Consider the following 13,375-nt stretch of genomic DNA (forward strand, 5'->3'; position numbering starts at 1 on the left):
AGGAGAGAAGTTCGGAGATATTCCGTTCTTGAATAATGGATGCATTAGTTCTTCTTTCCGTCCAAGGTACATGGAACATCCTTCTCCAACACCACATCTGAAAGGCGTCGATATGGTACTTATCTCTTACCTTGAGGGTCCAGGTCTCGGAACCATAAAGGAAGACAGAGAACACAAGAGAATCAACTAGTCTAATCTTTGCACTGTTTGTAATTGCTCTGCTCTGCCATATTTTTGTGAGTTTGCTCATGGCAACGCGCCCTAAGGTGATACGTCTCCTAATCTCTTTGTCAGAACTTCCAGTATCACAGATGGACGACTCAAGGTATATAAAGTCATTTACCATTTCCAGTTCCCTTAATCGATCTGTCAGCTGGATCTGTGCCGCTCTGTCAATTATCAATAGTTTGGACTTGCTCAGGTTGATCTCTAGCCCATATTCTAAACTTGCATCTTTTACCTTTGCTAGTAATTCTGAAAGTTCATCTTCACTGCTGGCAAGGAGAGTGGTGTCATCAGCAGACCTAAGTAGTTTGTGGATTTTATTTGTTGGCCTATATATTGTTTATACCCACACACTCACAATACCTTCGTTAAAATCCGCCGCCATGCGAGGTTTATGGTCAGAAGAGACTACAAAACACACATAGACACTGTCACTGAAAACGTCCGCAGCAATCCCAAGCGCTACTGGAGTCTCATCAACACACGGAGAAGGACGGAGCGGATTCCTGTCAGCGTGAACCACAACGATGCAACAGCAGACGGCGCCAATCGCAATGAACTGTTCCACAGGTATTTCTTCTCCAACTTCTCCCCTCCCTTACAAAACCAACCGCTCCCTCCCGTAGGTACAACTTCAAACAGAACCCTATCAAGCATAACTACCACACCAAGTGAAGTTCATAACCTTCTTCAAACTCTTCATAGCAACAAAGCTACCGGTGCCGACACTATAGGTCCTCTTTTCCTAAAAAATACTGCCAGCACTCTTTGTGTCCCTCTCTCTAAATTATTTAACAGATGTTTTGCCGCGGGCTATTTTCCTATTACCTGGAAACAGGCAATTATTGTTCCACTTTTCAAATCAGGCAACAAATTTAATGTTTCATCTTACCGACCGATTTCTATTCTCCCCACACTGTCCTTTATCTTTGAAAAAATTATACACCAGCGTCTCCTCGCATTCACTTTGCCGTATATCTCAACCAAGCAGCATGGTTTTCTACCAGGTGGCTCTTGTCTAACAAACCTGGCCACTCTGCATAGCTTTGCATCACATGCCATTGCAGCTAAATCACAGCTGGATATCTGCTACGTAGACATTTTGAAAGCTTTCGATTCTGTAGACCATACTCTGTTGCTCCATAAACTCTCCGAACGATTTAATATACATGGCAGTCTTCTGACCCTTCTTGCTGGCTTCCTACATAACTGTTGGCAGAGAGTGGGAATATAAGGCACTTCATCCTCATGGTTACCAGTCACTTCCAGTGTCACACAAGGCAGTACTCTTGGTCCCTTGCTGTTTTCTTTGTTTATGGACGATCTGCCGTCCGAAATCAACGAAACAGCGAATACCCTACTCTTTGCTGACGACTGCAAGATATTTAGGGAGATCAGGAATCCAGCAGATGCAGCTCTGCTACAGTCCTCACTTAATGCCCTCTCAAACTGGTGCCGTACTTGGAAACTTATCCCCAATCCACAAAAATACAGCCACATGACCATAACACTACCTAAATCTCCTCTACTGACATCATATTACTTACTCGACAAGCCCATCACCGTAGTTACGCAACAGCGTGACCTAGGTGTAATATTCGATACAAGATGAATGGTGACAATCCAGATTTTTTATCTCTTAGGGGTGGGGGGTGAGAGGGGGACAGTCTCATTGACATTTGAAATCCTGTACATCGTATCTATAGTGCGACGGCTAAATACATATAGTTATCACTTATTAATTTTTGACAGGATCAAATACTTCCCAGTCGATTCGAGCTTCCAAAAGGACAAAGTTTTACTTGATCCTTGAGTCCAGTTAGTGGGGGTAGGCCGTGGATAGTACGGGCATGACTTCCATGTTCCTTCAGATAATTTCTTTGCTCACTGTCGGAGGCAAAACTTCACATGCCCTGATGAAGGCCAATGCAATTTGGCCGAAAGCTTGGCTTTATTATTAATCTATATATATATAAAATAACTTGTCCTGACTGACTGATTCATTATCGCCGAGCCAAAACTTCTGGACATAAAGGAATGAAATTTTGTGGATACATTCATATTAAGATGTAGGTGCTCGCTAAGAGAGGATTTTTGGATATTCCGTCGTTAAGGGGGTGAAAAGGGGGGGGGGGGTGAAATTTTAAAATGAGTGTACCTATATCTCAAAACTTTACAAGTGTACAGATGTAAAAATTGGTATTTAGAATCTTCTTTAAAAATAAGGAAACACGTATTTTTTTGTTTTCAGAAAATCCCAACAGGAGGGGTGAAAAAGGGTGAAAATGGGGAAAAATGGGTTGAATGCCTTTAATCAGGATACCGGTACTTATATCTCAGAAACTGAAGATATTACAGACCTGAAAATTGGTACATTTGATCTCTTTAAAAAATAAAGAAACACGTATATTTTTGTTTTTGGAAAATCCAATTAATCGGAGGGTGAAAAGGGGGTGAATTTTTAAAATGAGTGAATCTATATCTCCAAACTTTTAAAGTGTGCAAATGTAAAAATTGGTATTTAGAATCGTCATTAAAAATAAAGAAATACGTATTTTTTTGTTTTCGGAAAATTGCAATAGGGGGAGTGAAAAGGGGTGAAAAAGGGGTTGAATGCCTTTAATGAGGCTACTTATATCTCAGAAACAAGATATTACAGACCTGAAAATTGGTGTTTGGGATCTCCTTTAAAAATAAAGAAACACGTATTTTTTTGTTTCTGGAAAATCCAATTAAGGCGGGGTGAAAAGGGTGTAATATTTTAAAATGTGTGTATCTATATCTCAAAACTGTTAAAGGTTATAGATGTGAAAATTGGTATTTAGAATCTCCTCTAAAAATAAAGGAACACGTATATTTTGTTTTCGGAAAATCCTAATAGGAAGGGTGAAAAAGGTTGAAAAAGGGGTCGAATGCCTTTCATGAGTCTACTTATATTTCAGAACCTGAAGATATTACAGACCTAAAAATTGGTATTTGGGATCTACTTTAAAAGTAAAGAAACACGTATTTTTTTCGTTCTTGGAAAATCCGAATATTGAGGAGGGGGGGGGGTGAAAAAAAGGGGGGGGGGTGAAATTTTTAAAATGAGTGTGTCTACATCTTAAAACTTTAAAATTTACAGATGTAAAAATTGGTAGTTAGAATCTCCTCTAAAAATAAAGGAACACTTTTTTTTTTTTGTTTCCTGTAAATCCAAATAGGAGGGGTAAATGTTGAAAATGTGTTGAATGCCTTTAAAAAGGATACATATATCTCAGAAACGAAAGATATTACAGAACTGAAAATTTGTATATGGGATCTCCTTTAAAAATAAAGAAACACATATTTTTTAGTTTTTGGAAAATCCAATTAATGGCGGTTAAACAGGAGTGACAAATTGGGGTGAATTTTTTAAAAGACTATATCTACAGAAAATCTTGGAAACGTAAAATGTTAAAGACGTAAAAAGTGGGTGTTTTGAATCTCCTGTAAATGTAAAGAAACATACCGGTAGGTGATTTGTTTTTGGAAACTCCACATAAGGGGAACTCAAAAGGGGTGAAATTTTAAAATGAGAATTTTTACAGTATATCTAAAATAACTTAACATGTTACAGAAGTGAAAAATGGTATTTTTTATCTCTATTAAACATAAAGAAACGTGTATTTTTAGTTTTCGGAAATACCACTTGGGTGGAGGGGGGTAAAAGTGACTGAAAATGGTGTTGAAATTTTAATTAGGCTACTGATATCTCAAAAATGAAGATGTTACAGACGTGAAATTTGATATTTGCAATCTGCTTTAAAAGTAAAGAAACACGTATTCTCAGAAAATACAATGAAGTGGGGGGGGGGGGGGGTGCGTGTGAAAGAATTGAAAAATTAATTGACTTAATTGTATGAGAATACAAACATCTAATAAAAACTAAAGTTGTTACAGACGTGAAAATTCGTATTTGGATCTCCTTTAAAAACAAAGAAAAACGCGTTTTGGGGGGGAAACCATCTTGGAGGGCGGGAGTGTAAAGGAGTTGAATTCCTTTCATGATGACACCAAAATAAAAAACTGAAGAAGTTAGAGTCGTGATAATTGGTATTTAGAAGATCCTGTACTATTAAAGAAACAAGTATTTTTGCGGGAAAATTCACTTGGGTGGGAGGGGTAGTAGTGTGAAATGAAGTGAAAAAAGTGAATTATTTTTATGGGGATTCTTATAACTCAAAACTGAAGTTAATAGACGTGAACATTGGTGTTTGGAATCTCCCTTAAACATAAAGAAACAAGCCTTCTTTTAATTTTTTTTTGGGGGGGTGGGGGGGTTGGCGGTAAATAAACTTAACGGCGGTGGGGTGTCGAAGGAGGTGAGACCAATTGATTTTACTGTTATTAATGTACTCATAAGGATCCTCCGTTGCTCAGGCGGCAGCACGCCGGCCTCTCACAGTTGGGCTCCGTGGTTCAAATCCTGGTCACTCCATGTGACATTCGTGCTGGACAAAAGAGAGGCGGGACAGGTTTTTCTCCGGATACTCCGGTTTTCCCTGTCATCAGCCATTCCAGCAATACATAATAATAATAATAATAATAATAATAATAATAATAATAATGGAGAGAGCTTATGGTGTCACCAAAGATATCTACAATAAAAGATGCCTATCCAAAAATGCAAAAATAAGGCATTACAACACAGTAGTGAAGCCAGAATGCCTATATGCAAGCGAGTGTCTGGCATTAAACTATAATTTAGATAAGCTAGAAATACTAGAAAGGCGAATCATGAGGAAAATATTAGGCCCACAAAACACAGCAGAAGGTTGGAAATTACGAAGTAATGCTGAAATATATCAAAAAATAGAAAATATATCAGATGTAATGAGGAAAAGGAGACTTATGTTTTTTGGACATTTATATCGAATGCAAGATAGTAGATTAACCAGTAAGATTTTCAGATATTTGTGGAGTAAGAAATCAACGACAAGCTGGGTCAACGAAGTAAGAAAGGATTTAGAAAAAAACAATATAACAACAGAAGAAATAAATAATAGAGAAGGCTTTCGGTTAAAAGTATTGAAAATAGAAGGATTTCAAGGTAGGAAAGTAAAAACGACTGGTTCAAAGTGGTCTGAAGACAGAAAGAAGAAACATAGTGAACAGATGAAAGCGTACTGGAAGAAAAGGAAAGAACAAAGAAGAAGGAATTGAAATTGGCACGTGGTCCTCTGGTGGCCCATTCGAAAGAAGAATAATAATAATAATAATAATAATGTTCCGGACCGTCGTCAAATGTGCGGACCGCGCTGGAAACGGCTCCTGGACGGGTAATGACTAAGAATGCAGTCCGGCCGCGGGTTCAGTGCCGCAAGGCACCCAATATGACACCACGCCGGATTTCCTGAAGGATTTTATCCATATTCAAAATGATTATAGGCAAAAGATGGCAAAGATTTACGGACCCAACTGACCGGGAGGAATACCTGAGCCTAGCCCGGGAAGTACGAAATCGATTGCTGGAAAGGAAGATTGAAAAATTGGAGGAAACGTGCCGTAAAATAATAGAAAACGAGTCAGATCGCGAATTTCAATTCATTCAATTATAAATTTCAGTATAATACCGTAGCGAAGCACGGGTATCTTGCTAGTAAATATATATATAGTGGCTTTAATCCAGTTCATTTATTTCTTTATTCCTTTATGTTAATACAATGAGCCACGAAAACTTACGTTCATTAATTAATTGGTAATGCAAATTTTAAAGGGAAATATTCAGAAACTATCCGGCCAATGCCAAGTACTACAGCTAGTTCCATTTATATATGTATTATCTGTAAATGAATTATGTGGTTAAATGTAAGAGAGAGCCCTAACTTCGCCACTGCAATAGTCAAGTCAAGTCAAGCCAAGCCAAGCCAAGCCAAGCCAATCGATAAATAAATCGATCGATCGATCGATCAATCAATCAATCAATCAATCAATCAATCAATCAATCAATCAATCAATCAATCAATCAATCAATCAATCTTTCCTTATATTAACACCTAGGTACTTACAATGATCCTTAAAAGGAACTTTCACCCAACCAACGCAGTAATTAAAACTGAGAGGACTTTTCCTATTTGTGAAACTCATAACCTGACTTTTAACCCCGTTTATTATCATACCGTTGCCTACAGCTACATTAAACAAAAGATAATGGTACAGAGCATAACAAACATGAGAATACGAGAGCCACATTTCTTAGCTATTTATAGAACCTTAAATATGGGAGGTGCTTTCTGGGCTGGGTAAACTGATGATGATGATGATGATGAGGGGCCATCAAGTTGATGCTCACACCTGGCGACTGCATGCATGGAGTGCCTCCAGATGTTTCGGCCTTCAACCATATACTTCAGATCCTTCAGTGATATGTTCATATTGCATATGATGGAGTCTATCCAACTCAATGGTGGCCGCCCTCCTATCAGAGGACCCTTCCACCTTCCCAAGCATAACAGTCTTTTCCAATGAATCAGAGCGTCTCGTAATGTGTTAAAAAATTGACAGCTGTAATCTTGTAATGAATGCCTCAACAAACAGATCTGGTATGACAACAGCTCAAGCTCGGGTGGCAAGACCCGTCATTTGAATTGAAGGTAATGGAAGATACAGTGGGCCTGCCTCCTCTTTGGAGGTGAATGTGTTAAACTGCAATGACACATTTTAAACTGTCCTCATGTTCCATATCTGTATGTTCTAGGACTGTAAACTAAATACAAGAAAATAAAGAAAGAAATGCAGTAATCCAAAATTTACCTGTTATGAAGTGTGCCATGTCATTTTTATCAACATTCCTCTGAGCCACTGCAATGATCTCTGAATCTACATCTGTAGCCAGCATGTGCCATTTATTCTGCTTAGATGCTAACAAGGAATAAATACATGAAGCTCCAGTACCTGTACAAAAATAAAATAGATAAATATAATAATGTTCATCAATAATAAATTTCACCATCCACTAAATGTCTACACTTTTCCAGATTGTTCATGGCAAATGACACATGAAATAAGTGCATCATTTTCTCTTTATCTTACACCAACCATATCAAGAATGCTTCCTCACTTTCTCATTCACTATCTCCCAGATGCAAGCTCACAGCCGCGCGCCCCCAACCCCACGGCCAACTCACCTGGTGTTTACTTAATAAAGTTTCCGGCTTTAGAAAATGGTCAAGAGATGAAATGTGTGGCAACAGCTGATTTTTCAACCCCCCCATTAATTATCACTTCACTGCGTTAACCTTGTAGGATAGTTTCTATGATTACCATCAGTTTTGAGTTTTTTACTAGTAGGGGGAGCCTCACTCTTCTTACAAAACCACGTATATTTCTCACTGGAATGAAACTTCCTAAGCACATTTCTGCATCATTACAGTGATTATGTTTTTCCGTAGCTGAACGACGTATATGGTGTAAAGAATTACTGCCGTCTTGATCATTAGTAGTGCACATGGAACAACACATAATCATATAGATTTTAGCTAGTCGATGTTAAAGGTGAATGTGTTGTGAATATACGTCAACACCACAAGACCACTTATAAAGAATGAAGCAGTGTGAATTATTTTTGAACAGTGGTTTCCATAAAAACTGGGACAAAACTATGGACTGGGCAGGACATTGGGACAGAGCTTCCAAACCAGTACGGTCTCAGCAAAACCAGGACGTATGGTAACCCTAGTAATAATGAGAAATTTTCCATATCACCCATGTCAACAGCCTCTGCTACTCATCATCATCTTCAAACTCCAGTTTCCCGGGTGTGGTGTACAAAAACTTGCCATCTCCTGTCTGCATACATCTTCTGTTCCAGGATATCTTCCCATCCGAGACCTCTCCCCTCCACATCTGATTTCACTGTCTCTATTCAGCATTTTCTTGGCCTTCCCCTTTGACATTAAGGTTGAAGTATTTTTTGGCTCTTCATTCTCATAATGTGCCCATACCACTGATGTGTACACTTCTTTATACATTGGCAATAGGGACCTCAATGCCAGCTACCCGCCCTTTTACTTAATTCCTGATTTTGTCCTTTCGAGTAGTTTATAATAATAATGTTATTTGCTTTACGTCCCACTAACTACTTTTACGGTCTTCGGAGACGCCGAGGTGCCGGAATTTAGTCCTGCAGGAGTTCTTTTACGTGCCAGTAAATCTACCGACACGAGGCTGTCGTATTTGAGCACCTTCAAATACCACCGGACTGAGCCAGGATCGAACCTGCCAAGTTGGGGTTAGAAGGCCAGCGCCTTAACCGTCTGAGCCACTCAGCCCGGCTCAAGTAGTTTGATTCATAGTTCAAGTAAATCTCATTTCCGCTGCCTGAATTCTGTTACAGTAATGGTTTAGTAGAGTACACGCCTCTAAACTATATGGAAAAATCAATACAAAGTAGGTGTGGTCCAGGGCTGCTTTGACTTTTTGAGGTATTTTGAGTCCCAGAGTAGGTTTCTGACTTGATGTTAAAGTGTGATACTTTCTGTGTCCTGCTGAGTATTTCCACTTGACATTGTCGTCTTTTAAATTTTACTCCAAAAGTACTTCAAGTGAGAAACCGACTCCAATTTTACTCTTTCCAAAAAGAGGTTTGAGTTTGTTCCTTTTCTGTTGATGGTCATTTCTATGGTCTTTATTTTACTCATCTTCAGCTCAAACTTAATGAACATATTTTTACAGTCAGTCAGCTTTTCCTGATCTTCAGCTTCTGTTTCTCCTTACAACAGCACATCATCAGAAAATATCAAATTTTGGTCTGTTGCCCATCTTCTTAATAGATGTTATGATCATGTCTTACTATAATAAACAAGACTGATGATAGGACATTTCCTTATTGGACACCTCTCTTTTTCTCAAACTATTTTGATTGTCCACTGCCTATTCGAACACAGCTGTAGTAATTCTGTTATACCATCTTTACTTTTAGTCAGGTACTTTGGCACACTGAGGTCTTCCAGACCTTGTTCCGAGGGACACTGCTGTAGGACTTTTCAGTGTTCAGAAATGTAATCATAAGATTCTTTCCAGGTTCCCAGGACTTTTCAGTAAGTATTCTCACGGAAAAAATGAGATCTGCTATTGATTAAAATTTATTATAGATAGTGTCACTCCCAGAATTGAACTCAGGTAGGTGTCATTAGCAACTGCATCACAATAACAATACCTGAACACAGTCTAATTCTCAAATCTTAAATAAAGGGTGTCACCAAAAAACACTGACATGGCTTAATATTTCACTTTACAAAGGAAAAATTAAATCTATCCTCCTAATTAAATACAAAACATAATTCCATCATTAGGTTGAGCAATAAAATTCAAACATGTTTCGACTCGTTTGAGTCATCATCAGTGAAATAAGTCTTGCCCTAATTTGGCAACCTTTATTTTGAGATTGCAATAAAGGTTAGCTTTCTTGCCTGACTGGATGGCTTAGTACCGGTATGTTGTGTGGGATGGCAGACTGATCGGTTTGCGAGTAGGAGCCGCTGTCTGGAAATGCACAGTTTGGGCGTTGGAAAGTATCGAAGTTTGAGGACAGCTGTGAAAATTTGTTCCGATTTGGTGTCTTAATACAGAAGGTATGCAACTCTTTAACCATCTGTGTACTGCGGATGGACGACTTCAGCCTAGTAACATTCTTGCGCATTCGCTACATTCTTCCATACAGTCGTTGATGAGCATCCTACTGCGTTACTTCTGTACTGTAGTCTGCCAGTGCAGAATCGTTAACAGTAGTGCAACATGTAACAGTACACAGCTGCAGAAATGACCTATATGGAGCTAGGATACAGCAAAGCGGATTGCAATGGTAGAGCTGCTGCAAGGTTGTATGTGGAACGTTTTCCAAACAGACGAGCCCCACATCATTTCATGTTCATGGCCACCGAGAGATGACTAAGAGAAGCCGGACAGTTCCGCGTAGGTAGTGTAGTATGAAGAGTATGGTGTATGGCACTCCTGAAACGTCAGCGGAGGAACTTATTGCTCGAGTCCATGGAGCGATTGAAATTCTTCAAAGACAACTGCACGTATTGGGTCATGTGCGTGAGGCTCAGCACCGAAGATGCAGGCTCTGTAATGACATAGGAGGTACACAGTTCGAACGCCGTTTGTAATGCGCCCGATGTGCTACTCCTGTTGAGCTTATTGACGACATGTGGAACGCACATCCATCTCACACTCTGAAGCGCTACAGCGTCCAAGCCATGCGTTTCTGGATATGGCACCCTTCTTGAAAATGGATCAATTTGCCTTCCCGCACAACATACTAAGCGCTGTCGGTGTTTTATTGGGACAGCCTGCATATGCAGTAAAAAAACAATGGCGGTAAAATAATATATACCCACACACATAAATGTATAGTAATATGCTTTATTCTGATAACATATAAATTATAAACAGGAGAGATTTCCACCTGTTCATTACGTAGTTGTATTTACAATGTTATTTACATTATATGGGACTAGTTTCAACCTTACTCGGGGTCACCATCAGCCATATTTAAATATACACAAGATTTGACAAAATCCTAAAACGTTTCTAAGAAGTAAGAACCTTATGAATATATAATTTACAATATGATGTGTGGTTGAACTCGTAATATTTCACTTTCATTTGCAACATTTTGAGTGCGATAGCACCTGCCTATTTCAACCACACATCATATTGTAAATTATATATTCATAAGGTTCTTACTGCTTAGAAACATGTTTTAGGATTTCGTCAAATGTTGCGTATATTTAAATATGGCTGATGATGACCCCGAGTAGGGTTGAAACTAGTCCTGTGTAATGTAAATAACATTGTAAATACAAGTATGTATTGAATAGGTGGAAAACTTTCCTGTTTATAATTCATATGTTATCTCAGTTCAATATGGACCAATAACATGAAGTTCATAACCCTTGATGTCTAATTCTGCACACAAACCAATGATGATAGAATAATAACAAATTCCTAAACAAAGTCTAACCGCGTATGCCTTGCTTTGCTTGGAACGTATGCCGTATACAAACCAATGGCGCAAATAAATATACACGTGCACCTGAACATAGTGCAGAGGGGTATAGAGTTCAGGGCATGGAGTATTTCATCAACAGTTGGTATCCTGACTGATCACTGTGTGAACAAGGTAAGCTGCTAGCAACAACAGAATATCAACATGCACATGCTCTAAATGTCAAAGATGAAGAACTATTGTATAACTTCACATACTCCATACAACCATTTTTAATTTCTTTTAATACAGAAATAGGAGGGTTTTTTGGGACCAAAGTTTCTGCCAGACTGAGTTAGAGTTAAGTGTTGTTATTGACAGAAGTTCGAATAAACACCTGGAATTTGGGGTGAAGAGTAACGTCCCATTTTTACTGACACCACCCAATGAAGCTGGATAGGTTGAAATGTTGTGGTGTTTTTTGCCTTAGTACTTCTTTTCAGAAATGCTGCAACTGGCAATTACGCACTGTCTACACTGCATGGAGAATAAAAGAAAGAAAACAGAAAGGTTCATGGTGTGGGTTACTGTAGTCACATCCTAGTTTGTGAACCATGGGCAACGACTGCGTGGCATAGTAAGTGATACTGAGAATCTAGATACCAGTTGCTATGGAATGGGAGTGGGCATCTCGGACATATTCTGAATCATAGCCCTCCTTGTGTTCAGGGGGCTAGGACCATGCAATCCACTGCTGGTCCCTAACCCATTAGAGGAGAGATCCTCACATGGACTATCTGTAAGTAAGGGTAGCATCCTGCTTCACAGAATTTTTCATCGAGCATACTCAGAATGTTTTAAGCAAGCCTCTGACCTATGGGAGTAACGGAGTCCTACTCCCATTTGAAAGGCAAGGGACTCCTTGGAAACAACTTGGCGAACAAAATGGAATTTGATGAGGAGCTATCAATATTAATGGGGCTTATGGAAGAAAGAAAAGAACAAAGAGGATGCGTCTGGATGTGTTAGGAGTTAATGATATTTGAGTAAGGGGAGATAATGAGGAGGAGATAGTGATTATAAAGTGTGCCTGACGGGTGTTAAAAAGGAAAAGGCAGAGTGTGAGGCAGGACTGTTCATCAGGAATACTATTGCAAGCAACATAGTTTCTGTTAGGCACGTTAACGAGAAAACGATGTGGGTAGATTTGGCAGTTGGAGCAATCAGGACGAGAATTGTATCAATGTACTCACCATGTGAGGGTGCAGATGAAGATATAGTTGAAAAGTTTTATGAAGCATTGAGTGATATCCTAGTCAGGGTCAACAGCAGGGATACAACAGTGCTAATGGGTGATTTCAATGTGAGAGTTGGAAATCGAACTGAAGGATACAAAAGGGTGACTGGTAAATGTGGGGAAAATATGGAAGCTAATATGAATGGGTAGCGTTCACTGGACTTCTGTGCTAGTATGGGATTAGTAGTTACAAATACATTCTTCAAGCATAAGGCTATTCACCGCTACACATGGGAGAGTAGGGGCACCAGATCCATAATAGACTAGGCCTATATCATAACCGACTCTGAATTCAGGAAATCTGTCACAAATGTGAGGGTATTCCAGGAATTTTTTGATGATACAGACCACTATCTGGTATGTAGTGAATTAAGTATCTCTAGGCCTAGGATAGAGAAAGTGACTGATATCTGTATGTAGATAGATAAGGGTAGAAAATCTCCAGAATGAGGAAATTAGACAGAAGTACATGGATATGTTTAGTGAGAAGTTTTGAACAGTGGATAGTAAGCAGGGTTTTTTTTTTTTCTATTTGCTTAACATCGCACTAACACATCGAAGGTTTTCGGCGACAGAAGGGTGGGAGATTGGGAAGGTAGCGGCCGTGGCCTTCATTAAGGTACAGCCCCAGCATTTTCCTGGTGTGAAAATGGGAAACCATGGAAAACCATCTTCAGGGCTGCCAACAATGGGGTTCGAACCCACTATCTCCCGAATGCAAGCTCACAGCTGTGCGACCCTAACCGTGCGGCCACTTGCTCAGTGTAAGCAGGTTCAGGATATAGAAAGAGAATTGGTGGCATACAGGGATGCTGTAGTAGAAACAGAAAGGGAATGTCTAGGGACAACTGTGTGTAAGGATGGAAAAAAAACGAACCTCTTGGTGGAATGATAAAGTAAGA

At 39.2% G+C, this 13,375-nt stretch overlaps 1 protein-coding gene across 1 annotated transcript in view; it reads right to left on the bottom strand.

The window, feature by feature from the left end:
• The window catches only part of LOC136882099 (U6 small nuclear RNA (adenine-(43)-N(6))-methyltransferase), a 39,826-nt gene that overhangs the window by 22,257 nt on the left and 4,194 nt on the right, over positions 1 to 13,375 (bottom strand). The window contains exon 3 of the mRNA XM_067154625.2: positions 7,000 to 7,140. Within this exon, the coding sequence (XP_067010726.2) occupies positions 7,000 to 7,140 (141 nt within the window). The remainder of the gene's footprint in view (positions 1 to 6,999; positions 7,141 to 13,375) is intronic.

Source organism: Anabrus simplex, chromosome 10 (genome assembly GCF_040414725.1).
Source record: "Anabrus simplex isolate iqAnaSimp1 chromosome 10, ASM4041472v1, whole genome shotgun sequence".
NCBI classification, from domain to species: Eukaryota; Metazoa; Arthropoda; class Insecta; order Orthoptera; family Tettigoniidae; genus Anabrus; species Anabrus simplex.